Source organism: Plectropomus leopardus, chromosome 18, assembly GCF_026936395.1.
Source record: "Plectropomus leopardus strain MGB_pleo_1.0 chromosome 18, ASM2693639v1, whole genome shotgun sequence".
NCBI classification, from domain to species: Eukaryota; Metazoa; Chordata; class Actinopteri; order Perciformes; family Serranidae; genus Plectropomus; species Plectropomus leopardus.
In genome coordinates, this window is record NC_142193.1 from 19,595,859 (window position 1) to 19,622,575 (window position 26,717).

The 26,717-nt window shown below is 38.4% G+C and overlaps 2 protein-coding genes across 6 annotated transcripts; one reads left to right on the forward strand and one right to left on the reverse strand.

The window, feature by feature from the left end:
- Positions 1–382: 382 nt before the first annotated feature.
- Positions 383–13,406, forward strand: LOC121956929 (nuclear GTPase SLIP-GC-like). 5 transcript variants are annotated; one of them, XM_088069168.1, is made up of 24 exons: positions 383–540; positions 2,324–3,467; positions 3,862–3,937; positions 4,493–4,605; positions 4,831–4,875; positions 4,998–5,036; positions 5,377–5,410; positions 5,726–5,818; positions 5,919–6,033; positions 6,406–6,622; positions 6,746–6,979; positions 8,162–8,350; positions 8,466–8,638; positions 9,430–9,502; positions 9,588–9,681; positions 9,781–9,902; positions 10,169–10,357; positions 10,600–10,757; positions 10,941–11,064; positions 11,470–11,578; positions 11,687–11,820; positions 12,321–12,402; positions 12,551–12,627; positions 12,877–13,406. In XM_088069168.1, exons 2-23 carry the CDS (start codon positions 3,120–3,122, stop codon positions 12,607–12,609), a joined length of 2,820 nt encoding a protein of 939 aa, XP_087925294.1. In that variant the 5' UTR covers positions 383–540; positions 2,324–3,119; the 3' UTR covers positions 12,610–12,627; positions 12,877–13,406. The 5 variants fall into 5 exon arrangements, with proteins under 5 accessions (XP_087925294.1, XP_087925295.1, XP_087925297.1 ...); XM_088069169.1 differs by lacking the exon at positions 383–540 and adding an exon at positions 549–1,702; XM_088069172.1 differs by lacking the exon at positions 383–540 and having other exon boundaries at positions 1,716–2,464; positions 3,283–3,552.
- Positions 13,407–13,989: 583 nt separating this feature from the next.
- Positions 13,990–26,129, reverse strand: ccp110 (centriolar coiled-coil protein 110). The gene is made up of 14 exons (XM_042505286.2): positions 25,962–26,129; positions 24,979–25,189; positions 24,113–24,241; positions 21,457–22,675; positions 21,117–21,238; positions 20,211–20,388; positions 19,845–19,954; positions 19,128–19,244; positions 18,838–18,939; positions 18,641–18,757; positions 17,212–17,285; positions 17,021–17,086; positions 16,877–16,936; positions 13,990–15,792 (listed from the first exon to the last, which is right to left on the reverse strand). The coding sequence occupies exons 2-14, from the start codon at positions 25,141–25,143 to the stop codon at positions 15,717–15,719; spliced, it is 2,535 nt and encodes an 844-aa protein (XP_042361220.2). The 5' UTR covers positions 25,144–25,189; positions 25,962–26,129; the 3' UTR covers positions 13,990–15,716.
- Positions 26,130–26,717: the final 588 nt, after the last annotated feature.

Consider the following 26,717-nt stretch of genomic DNA (forward strand, 5'->3'; position numbering starts at 1 on the left):
GAGGTTTAAGACTTGATTTTAGTATGATTTACAGCATTATCAAGAGGGGACTTCTAAAATGATTCGTGGTAACTCTCTGGTCCTCCTGTTGGTGACTGTGAAATGACAGCAAGGTCACCAGCAGCAAGGTCAATTGGTGACTTTAAACATCGGCCATAGGTGTGAATGCAAGCATAAATGTCTGTCGCAGTCAGCCCTGTCATAGTCTGGAGACTTGCTGAGGGTGTAAAGTCAGAACCACTGGTATGAGCAAAAACTCAATAGTGAACATCTGCTAGCATTTATGCTCTGATACATCACTGAAGAAGTATTCTCTGGCTGCACTCTCATTGGTCTAAACTTGCCAAAGCCATTTCTAAGCTCCTATAAACTATGTCTTACATGTTTATTCACGCCTTGCTGTTGCAGCAATGGTTAGACTCATTAAGCTATGTGATCTCTGTCAGTGCAGGGCAGGGCAGTGATTGTAAAAGAGTCCACTGAGCGAGTATCAAGTGAACAGGAGTCGATGTACTTTATAATAATTAAAGGGAAAAAAACGTAAGTACATTTTAATTATCAAATACAGTATTGATTCGGTTGATTCATTAAGTTAATATTTTGCTGCACAAATGAGATATGGTTGTGCAGATTTTTGTTTAAAACAGCAGGCTGACTTATGACAATATAGTTGTGTTGCCTTTTTCATTTAATGCACAAGCAAACAGAGGAAGAAAAAGTAGGAATATGATCTCTATGCTTTTAGGACCAAACAAAAGCCTTGACATTTTGTATTGGTGTGGTACTTTGCAGTTGAAATTTCTATGGATTCAAATCAAGCTTCAGGACTTTACATTGGGTATTGGGAAATTTCCACCATCCATGGCAAGTTTCTGCAGTGCATTTCTACAGTTGAATTGATCTTTTGCAAACTTCTCGAGAGCAGGGAGGAGAGTTTGCTTATGAAGGGTAGGGACAGCATAAAGAGGAGATCATGTTAAAACAAATAGCAGAAGAGTCATGTTAGTGCATTGAAAAGCAACTTTTTAAGAGGAGAGAGAGAGAGAGAGAGAGAGAGAGAGAGAGAGAGAGAGAAGGAAGTGTCTGTTTCAGTGTGACCACACAAAGACAAAATGGCTGACAAAGGAAATCAGTACAATGAGGACGGCCAAATCGAGGATGGCCATCAAAAAAACAAAAAAGCAAATGTGAGGAACAGAAACTTTGAGTCCTTACTTTGAGTGTAACTAAAGTGTAAAGAAAACTATGACTACATGTGTGTGATTCGTGTTGTATAAAGGTGCCTGTGTAATAAAAGGGATGTTTAGTTGTATGCAAAACTCTGTCTATGTAAAGTATTACTTAACTAACATCAACTTAACTTTGGCAAAGACAACTACCAATTAATCTTACTGCAAAGATACCACAACATTAACTCATTAAAACACATCGAAACAATACAAAAAAAACAATATTATACAAATGCTGCCATCGTGAAGAGTGTAGCTTCAGTCAATCAGGGTGTCACAATGGCTTGTGACACATCACATTGTACTTACAATGACATATATTAATTTTTTTCTTTATGACAACAGGACCCAATGGAAAATCAAGATTAATCTGTTTTTCTTCCATTACTGATGAAGCTATTGACAAGAAGATTTTTCTGGGTCTTGGAGATTCAGCACGCATCAATGTCTTGATTCCTAAAGTTGGATCAAGAGTAAAGCACTAACATTAATGCATCACATTCACTAGTGAATATAGTATTGAGAGATTACTTTTAAAATACTAGTTAGTAACCTACTATGCTATTTAGTTTCACTTTATTTCCTGTTTGTTATGATCTGAATTTAGAGTAGGCACTGCTCTGAGTCTCCTAGTTGACCTGTGCTCATACAGCTCATGATAAAACTTTTGTCCTTTATTGTGCAATACCTTGTTATTAGCAGCAATTTTGTAGACTTGCAGATTTAGTTGATTTGGTCATTATTACTTACTGCAGCTAATCTGCAACCAAGCCAGTATATACTTCTCCTGCCTGCTTACTTATGCTCACTGCCAGGTTATCCTTGGCTTCTCTTGCTTGCAAGTGCTCACCGCTGCTTTGACTTCCTGTTTCCTGTTGACTCTGCTCTGCTCTGATCATCCTGCCTAAACTCTGCTGTGGTTAAAACCTCACCATTTCTCCCCACCCACCAGTTCTTGTGCCTCTGCACTTCTTTGTCTCCATCTACCTGTCCTCTCGGCTGCCTTGCATTCTCCTGCTTTGCCGTGTGAGTTTCTCAGCCATGTGGGATACCTAACATCAGACTACTGCTGTTTTGTTCCCTCCATCATTTAGGGTGTATCTGGTTTCCTGATCCTCCACTTGGCTTCTACTAATCTCCTGCGTGCTCCCTTCTGGTTCTCCTGCCTCACTGATCGCTCATCCAGTTTTTGATCTACTGCTTCATCGACGAATCCCCCGGCCTGCTCCCTCACGGTACCACTGCCTTTTCACTTACTTTTGTGTGTGTGAGTGTAGCAGGGTAAATGATCCTACTTGCCATTACTTACCAATGGTTGTAATTACCAGTAATAATATCAATCAAATGATTTTATTTTAATACTATTTATTTTTATCTAATGCAAGTGTTCCACTGCAGCGCAACCCACTAATCGTTGCAAATCTGCTGTTGTCTGACCAGGTGATAAATCACATTTACATGAGGTCATCTTTAAATGCTTTAAATACACTGATTTGTTGAGTTGTAAAACTTTTTTTTCTGTCAATGTTATAAAGGTGCTGAATTTAATATCAAGTGTTTTGGTGCTGGTATTGTTTTACTGTGAAGTAGTTTGTCATCTCAACATATTGTGAATTTGCTAGCTTGAATGTAACATTTGCTTCAAAGGAAATCTCTGCTGTAAGCTGATTACTGACAGTTAGCTGAATGATTTATTTCAGTGTTGTGGCCTTTATTTGTCATGGTTCCTGCATTCTCCCCCTCCCCTTTACTGCCAGTATTTTTCCACTCACCTCACTCTGGCCTGCTCTACCTGCCAGCCGTGCCCACTGCTGCAGCTCATCATCCATTAGTCCAGTATTTAAGACACTCTAACACGTTCACTCACTGCCAGATTGTTCCTCTGCTACTATGCACGACTCTCCAGCGCTTTTCTGTCTGATTTCCTGTTGCCGACCCAGCCTGTTCCTGACCAGCTCTCTTCGCCTGTCTCCCCGTGTACCTACCTGCCTTCTGTCCCCGACCACGTGTTCCGATTCGGCGTTCCGGAAATCTGACGGCTCCACTGGCAAAGACCTCACCGCTCGACCTCGACGATCCTCCTGCCTGCTCCCCGACGGTACCGTTGTTTCTTCGGACTGTTTTCCCAGCAACGGATCTTCTGCCTGCCCCCGACCAATCCTCAGCGCAATCCCCGACAACATTCCCACACGTGTTGTCGGCTCGTCGAGCTACGGGGTTTCCTGCTCTCCAGCCACAGTAGGTTCAAGCTTCGTGTCTTCTCTTCGAGGGATTTCCAGAGACATTGTTTGGGCCACCCACCTGAAGAACGAACTGAATATCTGTGAGCTATTCTTCGTTTGTGTTGGTTTAAATAAAAGTCATTACCAACTATTTCTGAGTTTTGGCGTACTGCATCTGGGTTCTAAACAAGCCCGTTTCATTATTAGGCTATCTTAGCATATGTGACAATGAGGGTTGCTTTATTTCTCCTGTTACCCTTTATACCTGCCATAATCTGCAATAAAGGTCATCACCAATTTAAAGCTGCAGTTATTTTGCTGCAACTGGATTTTACCTCCACCTGTTACAGTAGCCTAATGGTTTGAGTGATTAAAACATAATTATTATTTTTTTTATTTTTTTCTTGCAGTTCTTAGACATGGATTATTTTGTTCGTGACAGATTAATTGAATGGAATCTCAGCAACTTTATAAACACATTTCAAGGTAAAGTACTACCAGGTATCTTTGATGGACACAAATATTATACTAGTACTGAAACATCTAAGCAGCTACTAACACAAACATTAAAAAAAAAAAAAAAATGCTGCCATATGTTTCTACAGTGCAGTGTTCATGTATCATTGACAAAATGTTTTGAGAAAATAAGATTGATCAGCGCCAACAAATACTGGCAATTCTCATCTGTGTTTAAAGCATACAAAAGCATCAATGGTAAAGAAGTTTTTAGATTTTTACTTAATTGGAAATGATGCATTCATTAAGGAGAATAAGTGCTGCTCTGTAGCATCTTGAGGGGTATGTGAGATGAGACTCCACCACAAGCAGTGCTGAAAAAAGACTGAAATTGAAGTGATAACTTGTTAAAATACAAAAAAATCTATATACATTTAGTTTAGACAACAATGCTGTGCTCCCCAAGGCTGAAATGCTCTAAAAAATGTACATATGAAACCAGTATCTGTTTCACTTGTTTTTCTGCAACAGTTTTTCTTCTTTTTTTCGCATGACTGAGATTCAACTGAATACTTTTAATTACAGAGCAAGAAATTGATAAGGAAAGTTTTTACTGTCTTAATGATCAAGAAATTGAAAAAATGATCCCAAAAGCGGGACCCAGGACAAAATTCAAGGAGAGACTCAGGTTGTTAAAGGTAACGTTCTTCATTGTGAAAACAGTTTATAGAAATATAACCAGTATTAGGTCACATAAATCTCACTTAGATACATTTATAGGAGCATGAACTTCTGTTTAAACATTCTGATGTTTTCGATGAAGGATTATATTAAAGCTCATTGACAACAATAGCATTTACTGGAATTTTATAGAATTGTCTTCACTATATTGACTTGTTAATACTTTCTTTTGTCACTAAAAGAAACAAAATATAAGAAATCCAGACACAGGTGATTCTTTCGCTCAAGTAAGTGGAATTCAATTTTATATACGTTAGTATCATCTAAGATATTTATTCTGTTCAAACTTTTCCATGGCCTTGCACTTATCCCTTAGTGGTTACTTACTTATTATTCCTTTTGTCTGTAGTGTCAACAGAAGCATGAAGAAGCAGTTTTTTCTGTTCAGGTAAGTATGACATTGAATTTAACAGGCATCTTAAAAATGTAATCAGTGAATGTGCCTATATTCTTTGTTAATTTTTGAGACATTTTTCTGAGACAATGTCATCTTTGACTGAGAAATTGTATAATTGGATCACAGTGTTCAATGGAGGAAAAAGGATAATGAATGTCATCACTTGTCAGCCCTTTTATAGACTTCACTGTGCAGGGTTTGCCAAAACAATCCCAGATTTTATGAGAACATAAATGCAAATTTCAGTGTGTGCCTTTAAAGTCATGTCAGTGTGAATAAAATGTTTGTTTTCATATACTGGTTTTCGTCAAAAATTCACGTTCATCCACAGGATTGTCCTTCCACAAGTGGCACTAGTGATAGAGGTGAGATACAGTACGTATTGATTACATGTTGTGTTCATTGATACGTTAAGGCAGAAGCTTCTTCAAAATAAAGATAATAAATAAATAATACCACTTTTCAAGCCCTTTAGGGGTTTTATTGAATTTCTGCCTCATAAACCTTTGCATGTTATGTCTTGTATCTTTTCTTCAATGTTCTATATGTCTTAATTAAGACACAAACAAAATAACCACAGTTACATCTTGTCTGGATAAAGCAAATATAAAGAGACCGCATATTAATATTTCAAGAGGCACATACAACAAACTTTTGTTTTTTGCTTAAAATCCATTCAGGAAAGAGAAGGCTGGATCTTCAGGATGAGTCCAGCAAACGGCAATCACCATCAGTGAAACGGCGACGCGACCTTTCAGTGGGACTCCGCTCAGGTATTTATAATACTTTCTAAACAATTAACAACTGACAACTTTTTTGCAATGTAATTTTTTACCTGTATTGCAAATGCGTGTTTTTATAACTTGGCCACAGAAAATGCTATGTTCTCCTCGTCAGAAAAAATACTGTCTGATGTGAAAAGCATCATGAGCCGTGTCAGTGAGAGTCTACCTGACCAAGGCAACAAAGAACTCAAGGAGTTCTTGGAGTAAGTATTAAGATTTCTTTATTACCATTTTTTGTTGTACAGACCTGGTTCAGGAGCTAGTTTCATCAAGCAGTTTTAGAGCAGGAATAACTTGCAGGCCAAAAAACAATCAAAACAATGAGCAGAGGACAGTATAAACCTCTGTAGAGATAAAGGGAACTGCAAAGTCTGGTGATAATTCTTTTTGGTTTTATCTCGTTGAGTGACCCATTTTAACACAGCAGTAGTCATTACAGACATTTTCATATAAATTTGTTGATTAAGGCTGTCCGAGGAGGTTGTTGATAGAATAATGTCCATTTTCAATTCTTTCAGTGTTTGTTTATTTTCTAATTGAATCAGTTAATCTATATTTAAGCTCTTGTACAACAGGAAAAAAATCCGGGATTTGGAGACAGACCGAAAGGAGTTGGTGGGTGTCTTTGGTAAAACTGGGGCTGGAAAGAGCTCTTTGATAAATGCCATCATTGGAGAGAAGAATCTGTTGCCCTCTGGAATTGGGAGTGCATGCACCTCAGTCATTATTAAAGTGGAGGCTAACATGCAAAACATGAACTACGAGGCAGACATTGAGTTCATTGCAAAAGAGGTAAAATGTGTTGAAAAAGTTTGTTTACTTGAACGTATCCGAAATGATTTATTTGTAAAAATACAATTGCTGATTACCTCATATGCCAATAAGTGAAAGGACTGTAAATTATTTTATTTTTAGGACTGGAAAGAGGAGTTGTGGACCTTGTCGAATTTCCTTGGGAATAATGCACATCAGGAAAATGATCAGGAACGTGACAAAGACTACCGTGATGCCATTAAAAAGATGTCAGCACTGTATGGAGAAGAATGGAGAAATAAATCCACTGATGATCTCATGGATCCCAAATATTTCAAAGGAATTACAGAATTTCTCGATCCCAAGAGAGGAAGAAAGCTTTTAAAATATCTAACAGTGAGTAATTGAAAAAAAATGTTCACTTCACTCTGAATATATTTCACTTCATAGAAAGCACTCTTTGAGATCTGAGAGATTGATTGTTATGAATTTTCAGTTTTTGAGGTTTATACATGACCTTGCCATTCCAGGTTGGTTTAGTTAAATTCAATGGTACAACAAATGTACAAGTAAACATTAATTTAATTTAATTTAATTTAATTGTAATCTTAAAAAGAATGGATTTAATCCGCCTGTCCACACCATTAACCCATATAAAATCATGAGAATATTGTCTACCAGCAACTTTATTAATTTACATATCTGCGTTCCCAGCAGGTCAGTGTGACCTGCGGGGTACCAAAGGAATTGGAACTGTGGTACTTCTTCTACTTCTCCAAAAACTGAATTTATAGTTAATTTTTACAAGCAGTTTATGATGAACCACACTGAGTTTTTTGTTAGGGAACTACCTCTAATTTAAGGTAATGCTCGTTGGGAAGTACTAGAGGGCACGAGCGAAGAACCTTTGTGCTTGTTTGGGTTTGAGGACTTCCTGCAAGATACAGTAGTTGCACCCTTTAATTTAGTGTAGTTATGGTGTCTTTGTATTATAAAAAGAAAAAAAACAAAGGAAACATTAATTTACCCATTTATGCTGACAATACTCAAATCTATGTTTCTCTTTCACATCATTTAAAGAAATAAAATAAAATCACAGAGGGTTTTTTTCCATATATTTTCATGTATGCAAGCAGCCTGCTGGATTATCATTAATGGATTATTTAAAACATTTGTGTAGGAATTATTTCTGCCTTGAACTTTTGATTTATAGAGGCAGTTGATTTCTATAACCATGATCACTATAAGTGGTTTCCACTGCATTGCAAACTGGATCTCTGTAGCAATGTTCCTAGAAAGCTCACAATCTGCTCTCACACACCAAAACGTACATGCACACACACATGCACACATACTGTCTATTCTGTGAAAACACTGTCAGCCTGAATTCAGGCCTTCATCTGCCAACAAACGCATTGCAATTACTGATTTTCAGGGGACATCAAGGAGAAGGAGAGCTTGTTGATTGCTCTTCTCTTTTATGTTATTTTGTTGTAATTCTTGTAAACAAATTGTAAAACATTTTCAGTTTAAAATCTTCTTGAATTGCCCTAATTTTTCATTGTTGTTTTATTGCAGATTGGAAAGCTATCTTCAGAACTGGTCAAATTCACAAGAACTGATAGAAATTCGAAGAAGAGTTTTTGGCCACTAGTGAAGTGTGTGACAGTGAGGGTGCCCAATATACCTCTTCTCCACCATGTCACACTTGTGGATCTTCCTGGAAATGGGGACCATAACAAGACAAGAGATAATATGTGGAAACAGGTAATTTAATCATATGCATCTATTTTGTGTGTGTGTGTGTGTGTGTGTGTGTGTGTTTTGTGTTATTTGTGAACTGTAATAGCGCTGAGAATGAATTTGTTATTATGTCCTGCAGGTTGTTGGATGTTGTTCTACGGTGTGGATTGTGACAGAAATTAATCGAGCAGCATCAGAGGCAGAAGCCTGGGAGATCCTGGAAAATGCCAGTAGCCACATGGGAAATGGTGGCGAGTGTCAGCACATTCACTTTATTTGCACCAAGTCTGATCTTGTTAAAGAGTCGGAGCAGTAAGTGACATTGTAAAAAAAGGCCCTTATGTACACAGATCCGCAAAAACAACCCAAAACGCTGTAATACGCATGCCAGTTGGCAGTGTAATTTTTTAATGACACGCCATAAAATAACACCATGCGCATGCACAAATTGCAGCCATGATGTCACCATTCTCACATCGTCTGCGCATTACACAGCAACAGAAGGGGTTGCATTTTCAAAAGATTACACCATGGGACACTGGTTTCAAAAGTTTTCATTTTTATGCCCCCAAAATGCTGTTGTCATGGGAACAAAAGACCAAACCACAGCAAAAGGTTAATGTTTCATGAAAGAACCGTTACTGTGTAAACGGGCCCTCAGAGAGCCGAACGTCCACTGTATTGTATGCTAAGCAAAAATCTAAAAGTTGTTTTTTTGGTGTGCACGGGGGAAGCTTGCCTACGTTGCATAATGCTCTAGGTCCACCACTGCAGATAAACAAAAGATTTTTTTTTTTTATTTGTTATATTATTTATAAATTTCGCTAGAAATCAGCAACTGCTTTTTTAATTTAGCACAGCTACCTAAACTTAAACAGCTGTCTCCAACTTTCTCTTCATTTTGCCATGTAACAATTTCCGTATTGAATAGAAGAAACTTCTTTGGATGTCTGAGAAAGTGTTGAAATGTGTGAAAATGTTATGCTTTAATATGAATAATAAAATAATTAGCAGCAGGTACAGATTTCACAAAACATTTTGAGAGATGAAGAATTTTTAGTGCTCCAAATGAGGTGCCACTTTGAACATGTCTTTATGTACAGATCAGCAGCTGATGTTTGTACTCAAACCAAAACAGATGTGAAAGAGGAGTTTGACACAAGACCAAAGATCAAGGTGAGTTTTACAAACTGGCAAAAAAAATTTAACGCAAAGATCGTTAAGACCTTTAAACCTGACTTAAAAAGTGTTTTATTTTCAGAAACATTTCAGTGGTAAATGTTTAGAGGTGTTAACAGTGAGCTCTGAAGAGTTTCTCTCTCAACAAGTGAAACCTCTAGACCCTCAAATCAATGGTAGGTAAAATCGCCTTGTATTAACATTTTGTAAATGACAGAAACTGTGTAGTTCGAACACACATTTTGTTTAAACTTACTTTAACCACTTTTTTCCAGAAATACACAGACTTCTGGCATTTCTGCAGGATCTAAATGACTGTCACTCAGAGACATTAAACTATGTGTCTGGAGCTCATGGGATTCTCTCACTGATACAAGGGGCCAGAAGAAGAGAATGGGTAAGATCAAGAAATAAAACTTCTTTACTGTCTATCAATTTCAGTAATATTGACAGAAAATAATATTAGTAGTAGCAAAAAAGTAACCTAAGGTAGCTGATTTCCTGAGTTTTTGTTGCTTCAGAGAGACTGCATAGCAACAGTAAACAAAGTGAGGTTGTACTCAGTACAAGAAATTAACAATAAATAATGTCTTGAAATAAAATCAGTTAGCTAGCAGTATAGATTTAGTGCTTTAAATACTAAATGTGTTTGTTCTATTTCAGAATGGCAACAAAACAGATGTTTCCACAGCCCTTGAAAAAAAAATGAGGAATGGACTTCAGAAAGTCAAAGAAATCATGAAAAAGACATATGAGGCCTTTGAAAAATGCCTCAATAAGGGGGTTGAGGAATCGAAAAGTTCATGTGAAAAAGTCTTGGAGTCGGTCTTATATCCTGAAGCGCAGGATGGGGTATGATGAACCATTTTTTTTTAAATTTGGTACATACATTTGTTTCAAGTAATAGTTACTACACACACATATATATATACATTTATATACAGTATATATATTCTTTTTTTTTCTCAGCTCATTTCATCTACTGGCTCGATTTACCCTATTGTCCCTGACAAATTTTTGTTATAATCAAATTCAAACAACTGATTTTGCACCACATATGAACATGTTTCAGAAATATTTCTGGTTTTTTTTAGACTAAGAAATCTGGTCGAGGTTTTTGCAAGATATTAAAGTGTGCAGTTAAGAACGGCGGCACCTACATCTCAAAAGCAGGAACAACAGTTCGCCTCAATATGAACTTAGCTTCATGCCTGACTGACAGCATTGATGAGGAATTCAGGAAGACCTTTCCGTAAGATATGACTCAATGAAGACACAAACCCCTATGTTGGCTTTTTTTTACAAACTATAGAGAAATAAAAAATTACACATTATGCAGTTAGACAAATGATGTAATATAATAAATATATACAAATTCCATTATCAAAATATTAATTTGTTAATACTTTCTTAAATGAAACCTTTCAACTTTCAGAAATGACAGAAACAGTGGACCATTCAAGGGAGTCATCAGTTCCTTCTCACTTGGCACAGAGACGATGATGAGAGAGGGGAAGTACAAAGATGTTGAACTGCAACTGATATTTCTCAAGACAGAGGTAAAAGATCCATCCCATCCATTAATCCATTCAAGCTGTTTGTCCAGGTCAGGGTGACTAAAGCAGAAGAAGGGTGAGCAAATCAATCCAAATGTCAAGTTGTGACTGACGACTGGGAGGAAAATAAAATAGAAATTTTGAGCTGTTAACATATTCGTAATCATGGTACATGAAGAAATCTATCAATACAGTGAATGTTGTTAGCACACAGATTTTTGTTAGGTTGAATGTCAACATGCTGAAGATTTAAAGGTATTCTGACCTAAGTCGGCAAAAGATAGTGTATGTATGACTCCATGACTCAAAAAAATCTATTTGAATAATTAACTGCCTGTCATCGGTCCAAAATTTATAAATATATGCATAACATGTTGATTTGTATACTCTGGTCTCTCTTTTTTTAAGGAAGACAAAATTAAGACAAAACTCAATAAAATCATCCGGGAAGAAAAGAAAAAGGTCTACAGCAGTCTGACAACGACAATCGAAGAAAACATGCAAGAATGCTATGACAGTGAGATGTCTATGACATATAAAACCTGACACAATGTTTGAAAATATTTATATTCATCATTATTGTGCAGAAACATTAAATTGACTCATTTTTTCTCCTTAATTGTAGATGCAGCACAGATTGACGGAGATGGCATGCTGAAAAACATGAGGGAGACTATTGAGGTGCATGTTCATGACTCAAAGGACATCATGTTTCAGCGGGCTAAAAATAACATGTTGGACCAGCTGAGAAACTTGATGGTTTGTCACATTTTATGATACATCATACTATGAGGACACAGTAAAACATGCTGTGCTGCACATCTTTATCTTTATCCACAATTTTCATCTTTAAATGAAATGTGCATCATTCTGAAAACTGCTTTGCTATTAAACATTGCAGGCACTTAACAAACATTCTACTAAAATAGAAATATATGGGTTGTCTGGTGGCTCAGTTGATAGAACGGCAGCCCAGAGATTGTGTCTTCGCTGCAGCGGCCGTGGCTTCAACTCCTGCTTTGGCCCTTTGCTGCATGTCACCCCCTCTCTCTCTCCCTCTTTCACGCTCACACTTTCCTGTCTAGTAAAGGCAATAAAAGCCAGAAAAAATAATCTTCTTTTTTTTTAAATAGATAGAAATATAAAGCAGCTTTCTGTACACACATCCGAACAGTTAATGTATGTAGGATTCAGTTAATCTTGAACACAGTATGTGTCTGTATGACTGATAAGTGATACAAATTTTGATGTCAATTTAGGGGAAAATCGTGGATGAACTGATTAAAACGATGCAGGAATCAATCGAGCTGTCACTCAAGGCAGATGATGACTCTTTCCCAGGTAAAATGGCATGTAATGTCATCCACAAAAATCTGATAATCACTCAAACATGCTAAATATTGATTAAAAAGAATAAATCAATAAAATTTCAAAAGTGTATTTAATAGTGCATATGTTGTAAACAAATGTTTTTGGGTTTTTTTTTTAGATGTTTCAGCTGAGCTTGTGAAGGTGACGAAATACTACGACAAACTGAAACCCAAATAAAGAACCATCACTAATTTGGTAAAACTTTTCTTTTCACATAATAATTTTCACATAATCCCTTGACAATGAACTGTTCTGAACAATGCTTGCAATGTTTTTAATTACACTAGTGTTAATGCACCTCTCCCCGCAGCTGCACTCGGTCCATGACGTGTGCATTAGTGAAACTGATGATCCAAGTCAATGATAGGACAGATGATACAGCAGCTCATGTTTTTATTACTGTTCAATGTCATTCGCTGTTTATATCTCTCGTTGATGTTTCAGGTTTGCTCAGTGGAGAGAAGCACGGTGATTAGAGACAACAAAGTCCTGCAGTTGGATTTTTTATTTTCCCAGTACTTTTTATGGTTTTATTATGGTTTTATGTCCTTACTTTTTCTTGATTCAACTTTTTTTCTACTTTTTGAATACATTCTCACATGTTTTTTTTTTTGTTTTTTTTAGTTTAGTATAGAATGGATCACATTACATTACATTTCAATGATTTTATCGGTTTCTAATTTCAACCTTGAACCTTGATTTACAATACATAGTGCAGGTTTGCTTTAAGCTTTTTAATGAATTATATTGATCTTTTTCTTTCATGTTCAACGACAAAACTGTCACCTATGAAAAAATAATGATTTGCGTGTGTCTTCATTTATGTATGAAAAATTGAGACAACTAGATGATGATGATGGCTTTTTAGTAATCGTGTTTTGTTTCAGGTTAAACTGGTTTTAAAATTCATGAATGTCTGTGATATGGTATACAGTCGAATCAATCTCAATAAAGTTCTCTTTTGAGTCAAAGTACCACATGGAGTTTGTGGTTTATGTTCTAAAATAACCTAAATGCTGTTTTACTTTCATTCAATTTCACTTCATGTCAGATAAACAATTTATTTTCCCTTCTTTGTTCTTGTCAAAGGCTCTTGCTTAAAATCCCTAAAAACTCTTACCGAAAGCTATATTTCCTGACATAAATCAGCAGTACAGTAGCCTCAGTATTTTTAGTTACACCATAAATTCTAATTGTGTCCAAGTGGTTGTAAATATACCACACAAAAAATTAGATGCATACATTTCACACATTTCAAAGGTTTTAGTTAAAGATCTAAAACTTTTTAAATCACTCAATAGATATATTTCTCTCAGATTTAAGCACCTCTTTTTCCAAGATAATCCATCTACCTGACAGGTGTGACCTATCAAGTTGCTGATTAAACAGCATGATTACCACACAGGTGTGCCTTGTGATGGTCACAGTAAAATACTTCTCTTTTGAAGGAGCGTGCCATTGACATCCTGACTGCACCGACTGGGAGCTTGTTGAGTCAAGCCAGTTTGAATCCAAATATCTTTCCTTTTTATCATGAATCAGTCAGAGGTCATAAAATTCAAATAAATTCAGATTTTATTCAGGTCATAGAAAACATGACAATCTGGCATTTAAAAAAAATCAATAAATAAAAGAGAGCATACGGTATTACCGGCAAACAACATCAGCACACTGAAAAATACTGACTGGCTAGTATACGTCGGCGTGGTATCGCAGTAAACAAGTGGGTGTACCAGTTCCTGAACATGTGGTTAGATGATGTGTTTACATAAATATTCTTTTATTCAGAGTCTGACCCTTATTCTTGATGTGGGCAGTGAACAATAGGGAAATATTTTTAGAGAATTTGGCATGCATTTTACATGGTCTTATTAACTTAGTTTTATTAATCAGAATTTTTAATGGTCAGTGTGTCTCCAGAGGAACTCAGTGTCTGCTGTGCATCTCTTGTTATGTGAAGCTAAATTAATGTAACAGCATGCCAGTGTGTAAACAACGTTGCTCTATGTTGTTGGGTTGTTGTTTTTTTTTTTATTTTGCATTGATTTAAGTCAAATGTTGAAATGTCTCAGTGTACTGTAAACACGGCACCATTTAAGGAGCAAAGCACAAACAGGTACTCAAAGCCCTTAAACAAAAAATTTCTAATTCATGAATTTCACTCACTTTAATGTATAGCTCACTCCACAATCAAAAACACAAATTTTACTTCTTACCTGTGGTCTTATTTACCAATTTAGATTGTTTTTGGTGTGAGTTGTTGAAGTAATCGACCATTATACTCTCTTGAGTATAATGGTGTGATGATCACATCACTGCTCAGAAGGAACTGTGCTAACAACTAGGTAATACTGCTCACTCACACAAGCGAGCTAACATTACAACTCAGGCCAAAAGACAACATTAATGATTGACTCTCATGCTGTCACAAGTATGAGCCTCTCATCTGTGTAGATGCATGTTTCCTGTGTTTGGTGATATTTGGTGAATGCAGTTTGGTAGAAATATAATAGTTCCTGCATGAAACTGCAAGCAACAAGGTCTGTGGATTATTCTGAGTAACCGGCTCATGGTTTCTGCAAAGATACGTTGTTGAGTTTTTCAAATGTATTTTTTGGCGCAAGTGCCATCTAGTTTAATTATATTTAAGAAAAGGCAGACATCTCTACGGCTGATATCTCCTACACTTGACAACTTGGACCAAAACAATCTTCATTGATAAATAGCACTAAAAGTAAGAGGGGAAAAAAATGCTTTTGGGTGAACTGTCCCTTTAATACTCTCCATACGTAAACTACATTATGTGACTGTCAGCATCAAAATTGATTTTTACAGATATAAGCACTAGATGATGACATTACATAAATGTATGCATGCTAAAATGTTACAAGAGCAAAGGCATAGTTCTTAGGCACAGATAAAAATATTGAGTTACATCACGTTAACTCTGACCTTTTTCTCGCTTGCATTTAAGCAGAGAACTTTATTTTCCACTAAAATGTAAAATGTACCTACCTCCACACACAGTATCAAGCTACAAGTAAGATTTGTGGATAACAATCGGTTCTTGCCACCTCAAAAATTCAGCAAGTTACAACAGTCAGAAACAAAGGCATTGTGATGATGTATATCAGTGAGCTAAAGTGTGGTAGTGAATACAATCATTTGAATTTCAGAGGGTAGATGAGACAATCATATTAGCAGCACTGACTGAAATTGCAAGGTTTGTATTCAAAGACTAAAAATTCAAGTTCATAGGTCAGGGGGGGATGGTGAATCACCCGTTAACCCAGAGAGTGCTGCTTCTTCAGGTTGTCTGAACGCCTCACTCTCTCCTCTGGGGTCTTTCTGTACCAGCTCCTGAGAGGAAACAGCCATGAATCAAATTCAGTGTTGCCTTTCATTAAAATGTACAAAACTAGCAAATCTGCTGCTACGTATTTGCTGATAGGTGGAATATAAACAGCAGAGAGCAGGTGTGGGCTCTCCAGATGCTGATTAAACAGCTTGATTACTACACTGGTGTCTACAAAAGGTCACTCTTTTGAGGGTGCGTGCCATCGACATGCTGGCTGCAGGAACGTCCACCAGAGTTGCTGCTTGTGAACTTGATGCAAATTTCACTACCATAGGTCCTCTCTGATGTCGTTTCCCATGAATTTGGCAGTAGAACCAAATGAAGTGCTTACAAACACAGATTTTAACAAATTTGATTTAACGAAATTTCATTTGTCCTTGATCCTGTGATTATTTTCCAGTTATTAGTCAGATCCTATGAATTTCCATGGAGTTAACACTAGCAAAAAGTGTTTTAATTCAAGACTGAATTGTGCCACAATACGAATACATTTTGATTGTATCTTTTATTTTCCACGTAACTGTTGTAAAATCACAATATGACACTCGAGGGTTAGCTTTACTGTCAATATTGGCATGACAGTGATGTTGCACATCAGTTTTTCCAGAGCTGATGATGGAAGTACATATGTAATGAACTATCTCATTTCCTTCACATCTCTATTGAGAGTTGCACATGTACAATACTGCTTGGGCACTGAGAAGGTCCAGGAAAGACAAAGTTTATGAGCTATACTTCAGGCAAGCATTTCAATTATCCCAGAAACAGAATTTTAGTTGAATAGCATTGTAAGATATAGGCGAAAGCTCAAACTATGTATGCCACAAGTATGACAGCAAGTCTGATGCCCGATAAATCAAAGGTAAACTGTGTCCTTTTTCTGATTCACTAACTTAAAATGTAGATAAAAAAAACAATTAAGTTAACAACAACAAATTAACAATAAAACCATTTGTGTAGGTGAAAATAAAAAAATCATTCCAGCAAGTGGATTTCTGACCTGTTGAACGTTGTCCAAATAAATTACAGTTTGTCTGATTTATGACAGCAATTTAAGGCACTATGGTGAAACAATTTTAAACTCACCCCTGGCGGTTCAGCTGGCCTGAAGTGGGAGAATTTTGGCCTTGGCTTGGCTTCAGGACTCTGGGAAAGGAAAAAAGTATGCATTTAGAGATAATCTAAAAAAAAATATGTGTGACGCACAAAACCAAACCAAATAAAAATCACCTGTTGGCTGTGGGGCTCTTTGGCTTCTGCTGCATCTTTCTAGCCTGTGCTGGGGATTCACCAACCCTAAAAAGTACCAAATACACACACTAACAACACTGCAGATCACTGGATCTCATCACTGAAAACATTAACACTTAAAACAAGATTCCATCTGCAATGTGAGGCTGTGTTCCTCTTTCCCATCGCACCTCTTTTTTCTGTCCAGGGACCTCTGTGTGGCAGCAGACAGAACCACTCGCTCCTTGGGGCACTTGGCTTTCTCCTGCAGGTTTGACACAGTCAGCAAAGAGCGCAGTTTAGGATAAAAGCACTGACGCTAACAGCACAAGATGAGGCATGTCATAAGGATGTCACAAAGCTGTGTTTCTTTATTCTAAGTCACTTTGTAATTTGGTAATCAAGGTGCAATATGAGGCTCTGTGTAAGTTCAATCAGGAAGACTTTGTTTGTACCTTTTTAATTCACAGTTCTCTCTCTATCTCACTCCTCCCACTTCTTCCAATCAGCTAATTATAGGCATTTTGTGTCAGTCTCTATCAGCCAATCAGGTTGCTGCTTTCAAACTCTAAATATGTTTTCCTCTCTTCTGTCTTCCTTCTCCATCTCATCCACCTCCAGTCATCATATCATCAGGACGTCGAGCTCATTAAAAGTCTGCTCCTCATCACAGTCAGTTTCTGAGCATCCTCTTCATCCCATCACCACCACCAGCATCTAACCTCCATAACGGGACTCTCATGGCATCACAAAGGGGTCTAATTGCCAAAGACTATTCACATTTTTTATAATTTTGTGCATGTTAATGGATTATCTTTTACTTAGAGTGAGTGTCTCCTGATTGGCTTAATACAGCTTATAGTAATTATTTTTTTAAGTACCACCATCTCAGCAGGTAGAATAATAATAAAAAGTATAATTAAACTAAACAGACACACAGAAACAAATCACATATGAAAATAATAAGCCATAACTGTCTTGATTTTTTAGTTTGACAAACATTCTACAAATCGTACACATGAATGCTTCAGTGCTCGCCAAACCAAACTTTGTGCTGAGAGTGAAAAGATGTCTGAACGTTGGGCCTTTCTTAAACCGGGAGCAACATCACTTTTCTTGTGCTGCTTTCAGACACCTATCACAAGTATTTAACCCTTTGACCCCTGAGCAAATTAGTGTGATTTCTTTCCATGGTGAAAAAGGCAACAAGCAGCCCGGTGAGAAATTCCAAGAAATTGGCAGATTTAGAAAATTACTTTCAAAGAGCTAGGGGAAAATGTCTCGAGAAAAAAGCAAAAAGCCAGGGATAAACTATATTTTTATAATTATTGTAATTACAAATTTAAAAATATATTACAGAATTATATTTCTTTTAACCACTTTTTTTCAATTTCAGTTGTTTTTACCCACTTATTTTCAGGTCATTTTCTTGTATTTTTTTGCTAACTTCTTGCAAATTTTTGGCTCATTTCTTCTTTATTGCTCATTGCGTTGTTCCCATGTTTTAAAAAAAAAAAACAACAACAACAACAACAAGCTGATTCAGGTTCAAAAGGTTAAAAAGGGAGCAATAAATGTCAGTGTTTCATTAAATATGTGGTCAATTGATTTTCAGGTTACCATGTCTCGTAGCTTCCTCTCTGCTCGGAGCTCCCTGTCCTGTTGCAGCAGTGCTAATCGATCCCCCAGAGGCATTTCAAAGAAGATGTCATGGATGTCATAAAGGGCTGCACGTAACTGAGGGACAGAAGATGCAAACATAAACATAAAGATCAGTGGACCTCTGCTTTCTAGAGACAATGACTACACATTCATACCTGGGCTTTAACTCTCTCCTGCAGGGAGCGATCTTGTGCTGAGCAGGGGCCTCTCTTCTGCGGAGCTTCAGACTGGAATGAGCGGATGAACTCCTGCGTATCCTAAACACATATACAGTGCACATTCAAAACGTTTTATTCTACAGTCACTAACATCACTTTACACTTATTAAACAACACTTATGACAAATAAATTGGTGTTTTTTTAATTGGTTGTGCTAATTTTAAGTGTGTGTCTGTGTGTGTGTGTGTGTGTGTGTGTGTGTGTGTGTGTCAGGTTGTTATCTCACCGTGATGGTCTGGCGCAGGTGTTTGACCTTCTCTGTTTTGAGCAGTCTGCGAGTGAGGAAGCCGCGAATAATGGCGCCAATTCGACAGAATGCTCTCTGCTGCTCTGCTGTCAGAACCTGAAGACCAAGACAGAAACACAGAGAACATTAGAGAAATAAGCCTGTCCGTCCATCCGTCCTATTTTTGCGAACTTGAAATTGAAACATCTTGAAGGAATTTCTTTAAATTGGGTGAAAACATCCGCTTGGAGGATTAACTGATTAGAATTTGGTGGTCAAAGGTCAAGGTCACTGTGACCTTTTGTTCGTCTTATTTTTGTGAAGGTCGCAGCAACACCTTGACGGAATTTCTTCAGATTTGGTATAAACATCCTTGAACTTGGTATCAATGACATCATTTCATCCTATGAGACATTTGTGTGAAACTTTGTCATTTTTAGGAGTTCTGGCCAAAAACACAGTGACCTTGACCTTTGACCATCAAAATCTATAACTTCATCATTGAGTGGAAGTGGACTTTTGCACCAAATTCGAAAAAAATTAACTCAAGGCGTTTTTGAGATATTGTATTCACAAGACTAGAGACAGAAGACGGAGACAGAGACAGAAACACAGTGCCTCAGGCCATATCTGTTGTCAGTGTGGAAGCATAGTAAAAAATTAATGTATAAACACACGCAGTCACACACATCCTCTTGTCTACTTGTGCGTACCCACCAGACTAAGCCGCGCTCGAGGTTTGCTAACTGCCCATGTGGGCCCCCACAGAAAGACTGGAGGCTGGACAGACGGAGAGGACACACTGGAAGTTACAGGACTGGGAAAACCTGGAGGGAGAAACAGATACATTCAGTTTAGGTGTTTGATCATCTCTGTTTTGAACAGTCTGCATGTGTTTGGAAAGTTAGGAAGTTTGGAATATAGAATATGGACAGAAATCTTAAAGTTTTATGCTTTTGGGTTTTCATAAAAGACAATTTTGGAAAACAATTTTTCCAGAGTTAATAAACCACAAAACTTTTCTGTCTCTGTGGTCTTTTATCACCACTGTTACAAACTCCAAAACAGTGAGCATGGTGTCACCTATACTGTGTCCTGGTGATCGCTCAGATGGTGTGTGGGCTGGGCTTAGTCCCGGGCAGGAGGGGCTAACAACAGGACGGCTGTCACTCACAGACCTACAGCTCCACCCACAAGCATCTGCACTCAAAGGCCGCACGCAGCCCTGCTCCTTCAGTCTTCTCTCTGTCTCCTCGAGCTCCTGAACACATGCGTACACACACAGTACACACACACACACACACACACACACACACACAAAAACAAAACACTTTTTGGCACTTTAAACTTAACATTTTAAAATCTGAGTAAACTGGCTTGACTTCTTTTAAAAACATGGGTATAAACCAATGAGCAACTTCACAAAATAGAAGCCAAAATTAGGGGAAAAACTGTAAAAAGAAAAAAAAGTACCTGAAAATAAGCAAATTAAAAATAAATGTGGAAGACAAAGACAATAATCTAAAAAATATTCATAAAAAATCTGAAAAACAATATATGTATACATTTTTCTCTGTAAAATAATTCTAAATATATGTTTACAATATAGTTTTCTGGATATTTTTGCATAGAATTTTTCATTTTACTATTTTTTAAACTAATTTTCAGATCATTTTTTGTGACCTTTTACTACTTTCTTGCAATTTTTCAAACAAAATCAGACCAATTTGCTTAGGTTTAGAGGCTTAAATAGTTTGTGAAAAGCATCTCAACACATTATAATAAACTGAAGCCGATCTTATATTCAAGGAGAAAAGCAAAAGAGAGGACATTCCCTCTTCAGTTAAACAACAAAATACATGTAATAGGTTTTGATGTTGCTTTTCTTTGTAAGGTTTAAAATAACTGATAAAAATACAGCACAAAAAATAATAATTTTTGGTATCTACTTCTATTTAGACTGTGTATTTTGTGATTCCATGTGCTGACCAGACAGAGGCGCTGTTGCTCTTCCTCCTGCTCAGCCAGGAGCAGAGACATCTGCAAGGCATGCTCCTCCTCCAGACGCCTTTGCATGTCCTCCAGAGCCTGTGCTCGCCTCTGGGTCTGCTCTGTTGATGTGCACAAATAAAAACATGTAAAATTGTTTCTCTTTTACATTTTAAAGATTTGACCTTTTTCCTTGCCTCCCCCGTCTCTACATCATACAAAATTTAACCAAAAAACTGCAGTGAGAGAAACAGTGATTTCAGTGGAAATGACACAGTTTAACTCTGTTGATTTTAATAAATCCTGTGTGTATTACAGGGACTTTTCAAGAGAGTCTCACCTGTCTTGCTGGCCTGTGCCTCAGCTACATTTCTGAGGATAGTTGGAGTGATCTTTCCAGTGTTTGTCTCCAGAGGGTCATCAGGGTCCCTCCTGAATGTGACCTGGGCCAAGTCAGGAGTCATGCGGGGCCTCAGCAGAGATGTTGAGGGATTATCTACCTCATACGGCTGGTTTAAGGGGGCTGCAGGGGTGCGCCAACTTGGAGCCATCCATGTTACTCCTGCCATGAAGCGAGGAACCCTTTCCTGGCTGCGGTCTATGTGCTCAACTCCAGAGTGGTAGCTGTGGAGCTGGCTGTCTAGGGTGTGGCAGCGCCGGCGAAATCCTGCAGCCAGATGGTCATGGTGTCCCTTGCTGTGTCCTGAGGCACTAACGGGGCTACAGGTGTCCTGCATTGGACTGGTACCACCGTGGCTGGATCGACGAGTGCCACTCCTGCTGACACCACCGTCACTTTCACTCCCCACCGAGCCCCAGTGATCGGGGGACTTTATGGCCCCTGAGAGAGCTTCTCCAATATCTGCCATGCCAGCACCTTCCCCTGATCTTACTGGGCTTCGAGGGATAAGGTCTGCTGGGCCGATGGGAAATGAAATATGAATGTTCCCTGTAGAAACTGGGCGTGGTCTGCGCCTCTGTGCACGGGGACTAATGTTGGACTCTGGACTGGGGAGACGAGCATACCGATTGGGGAGACTGGGTGAGAGGCAGCCAGACTGTTGGGGACTGGGGTTGTACAGAGTCTGATGCTGGATTTGTGTCTGAGGTGGGCCAACAGGGCTATGGTGCAGACTGAATCCAAACTCAACGCCCGTGTCTCCCACAGGACTACAGCTCTTGTTCCCCTTGTCAGAGACAGTCTGCAGCGGGGGAGTTCTGGTGACTGTCTGGACAACTTTTGACCCCTGCTGACTCTGCTCTCTTTTCACATACTCTCTTGATCTCTTAAGAAGGCTGTCCAAACTAATATCTTCCTCCTCCTCATCCTCTTCCTCCTCACTCCTCTCCTCCTTCTCCACCATCACCTCCTCCACTGCCTTGTAGCCATTGAGGGTGGGAGCCTCAGAGCATGGAGCGTCAGGCTGATCACTTGTTTGAAGCTCAAATCCAGGGTCTCTGGGAAGTCCAGGAGAGTCAGTGACCAGGGTGTAGCCACTGACTGTCGCAGATTTAGAAACTGGCAGCTTGTTAACATCTTCACTTGGTACTTTATCTGCCTGTGTGGAGACAATAAGTAATAAAGACTGATCATTATATAATCGCTCAAATCAAAAGTGGCAATAACAAATGACCAGCTGATGGAATTATATGGCCAAAACTTTAAGGTATACTATTCAGGACTATCCTAAAAAGCCAAAAGAGAGGTAGCTACATAAACAGTGCAGAAAAAACGCAAATATAGTGAGGCAAAATGCCAAGCAGACAACACTCGGATTGGCTTTCACTTTCACTAGCAATACTGTTTACAAACCGACCAATTCCTGCATAGTACACCTTTAAAAGGGGAACGTCACCATTTTCAGATTTCATGTATATTACATCTATAGTCCAGGGTAGTCCAAAAACATCAGGAGCTGCTCCATAAAAAATAAATGGGAGCGATGTTATAAACAACAATGAGAGCACCCAGAAGGATGCTCTGAGTATTTTCTGTTTCAGACCCGAGAACACCACAATAGAATAAAGATCATTTGGTACAAAAAACAACAAACGTTCTGTGGGTATACAAAATCTGTCTCCCATTCACAGTCTATAGAGCAGCTCCATACTTTATACCACATGACATCATGTTTGACACTTACATCTCTGGTGTCTGGCTTTAAGAGAGTAGCTCATGATAAAAAAATGAAATAATATAAATAATATTATATTGGATTATTATTATTGGATATATTAATTTAGGTGATATTCCCCTTTAAAGCAGTTCATTCATCATAGACATACAAACAATATAAAAAATCAGACAGACATATGCTGGTTGTCAGCTAAATGTCACTAAACTAAAAACAAGTCACTTGTCAAGGATGTTATCCAAATTCAGATAAAACATGTTACGATATGAAAAAATATAGGAAAATTAACATCAACTTAACATCAGTCAGTCAGTGTTTCCATGCTATTTCCACACCTGAGACTCTTTAAGTGACACACTTGATATTAATCCAGATATCTTAACATATAGCTGAGTCTGGATTGTTGATGTTGGTTTACCAGTAGATATACATACTGCAGACATCCTTTTGGTTGTGACAAAAACACATCACGGAAGCAGCAGCAGTAAAAGACAATAATTAGCCAGTCATGTTTGTTTAACAACCCGGAATTTGCAAGTAAACAATATTGCTTTGGATGTTGAGTTGACAAAAAAGGACCATAATCAGGTAAAAATAGCACAGCCTCACAGAGACAGTGTTGAGTCAGACAACCTGTATTCAAGTCTGCAAATGTCATGAGAGATTCTGGGACAGACTGTAATTTAGTTTTCGTGCTGTATCGTGGGACTGACACACAGACCTATTTCACATATTGAATTTTAGATAAAACATGTTTATGAAATGAACAAAGTGGCTTAATATTCAGTGTACACCATAAGCCAATATCACATTAATTTCACCAAACATCTCATATTCATTTTTCCATACTGTGCTACTGACCTGAGCTTGGTCCAGTATGTCTTGAACCCGCGCTAAAAGGTTGTTCCTCTTCTGGTTGTGCCTGTTCACCTCCAGCTGGACCGCCCTCCGCCTGTGGTCACACATCTCGTTGCGCTGCTCTGCACTCAACTAGAAAAAGGAAATACACACTGTTTAATACACTGATTCATAAACGTGTACCTCTCCAGCTACACAACACTGGTTATTACTAGGTTTCCTGTACACAAAGTTTATTTCATGAGGTTTGGTTGTGATCTATTTTCAGGTATTACAGACAGGACAGTCACTCTTCCTCTGCTATATGTTTGTGTCTCCTTTGTTTCAGTGAGAAATCTTCAACCACCCTTAGCTTCACGCTGGCCTCTCTCCATCATATGGCTATTCCTGAGAAGTCGTTTTGTCAGCAGTCACTAGCAGACGGATTCTCCTGACTGACATCAAACAGCCTCAGTGTTCCTCGTCATCAATTATCTGCTCTCTCGATCCCCTGCCAACTGCTGATCTAATTTGGACTACTCAGGCCACGTGTTTCAGACATAGGTAGCTCAAAAAGACATGTTTTCCCCTGAATTAACCTAATCCAAACTATGTGTTTATGTATCGCTGTGTGTGTCTGAAATACATCTTTTCTAAATCGTTCTCATTCTGTTCCTGAACAGAGTAAGCTTTCTGTTACTATGCAGCTTAAAGATACAAAAACACAGCCAGGACAGTGCCAGATATATGGACTCTGGACACTAAGCCATCTGCAGATCTCCTGAACACCAAGTGTTCTCTTTCTACTTTTCATAAAGATACTTAGAAACTGCAAAAGGCTTAGCTACATCTTGTTTTTCAGCTCTCGTGTCTGTTTATTTCCTCCTCACCAGCGGCGAAAGCACAGCCCTTCCATGGAAGCGGATGACAGAGAGAGCCTTCAGGGTGCACAATGGCTCACATGTCGTCTTCTTGAATTTCCCCTCCTCCTGCAATATGGCCATAGTCCGCAGACAGAACTCCTCATAGCTTTCCATCTCGGGACACCCACACATCCACTCTCTGAACAGAAGAGACACACCATGTAGCCTCGTCACCCAGCTGTTAAATTAAATGGAGAGTGTGGGATTAGATGGACGTCCACAAGTCAGTGGACATGTGAGCTTAGACTGGGTGTGGATCACTAGAGGAAACCATCTGTGATTATACGTGGAAGAGCAGGACAAATAGCCTACAACAAAAGAGGGTCTGTCTGCCTTTAATGGTTTTATCAGACTCATCACATTCCTGCCATTCTTCCCTGACAAACTGCTGGTGACTGACTGACTTCCCTCTCCGTGTCTTATGGAAATGCATATGTGTGTCTAATCAATACACTGTCTATTTTTGAAATGCCTGTCAGCAAATGGATAGACCAAAGCTTTCACAGACAGGTAGAGTAACACAGGGCGTTAGCCCAGGCGAACAGCTGTTGTGTGGACAAAATTATAACATTTCAATTAAATCTCGTTTGACATTAATGTGGTTTAGTCTATAGAGTCTATCTATTAAAATTACCATCTCTCAGTTATTCAAACAGGGGTCCTTACGATGCTGCCAGTAACCTTGTGGTCTCCAGTCGCCTAATTACAGTAGCTACCGCACACTGATTCATTACAGCCTGGTGACAGCACAGAGGAGGTGGGGATGGTTTCCTTTAGTACCCGGCTATTACACAGCAAGCTCGATACCGGCAGATCTGGTATAATCTGAGAGATACTCGATTTCAAGCCTCTATTAAAACCATACGGACGCCAGTCCAGATGTGCCCTGGCAGAAAGGCAGTTCATAACGTTGCACCCGTGCCTATTATAGGTCATTACCCCTTTCTTACCTTCAAAATGGGGAGAAAAGTGATCTCTCCTTTCTTTCTCCCCACCTCGGGATTGTTAGACACGCACAAATGTCGCAGAGAAACAACAAAGTGGAGCTTTAAGCGGCATACACCTCATATTTCTCCTTCAATCTCGGGTTGCCCATCATCATCGCTTTCAACTCTTCCGGGCTCCAACAGCGCCTCCTAGCAACAGCGCGCCGGCCACGTTCCAATACGGTCCACGCTACCTGTCCACGTTGCTATTATCAACCATTTTATTCCATTGTCAGTCACGCACCGAGAAAAAAAGATTCTAGAACGTTTTGATGAACGTTTTATGCAAATATGGTGGGAAAGAGATAGTAAACTACGTACAGGAATGTAAAGGGTGAAACTATGAGAAAAATGGAACGAGATCTTTGTCGGGCAATTACCTCACTATATACATTTTAAATCAGCTAATTTGTGACAGATTAAAACGGACATTTTTCCTTTTGTCCATAATACATAACAGCGTTCTGTCAACTCTGTGCATTGTGTATAGCAGGGAAGCACAATTTGTTTCATCCAGGGGCCACTTTTGTAATTGGCAGGAAGCCAGGAGCCTGTTAAAATAAGATAAGATAAAATAAGATAATCCTTTATTAGTCCCACAGTGGGGAAATTTCCAACATTGCAGCAGCAAAGGGATAGCAAAATAGCAAGATAACTGTGCAAAATAAACTATATTAATAAATAAGTACAAAAACGTGCAGGATGAAGATGATGGAAATT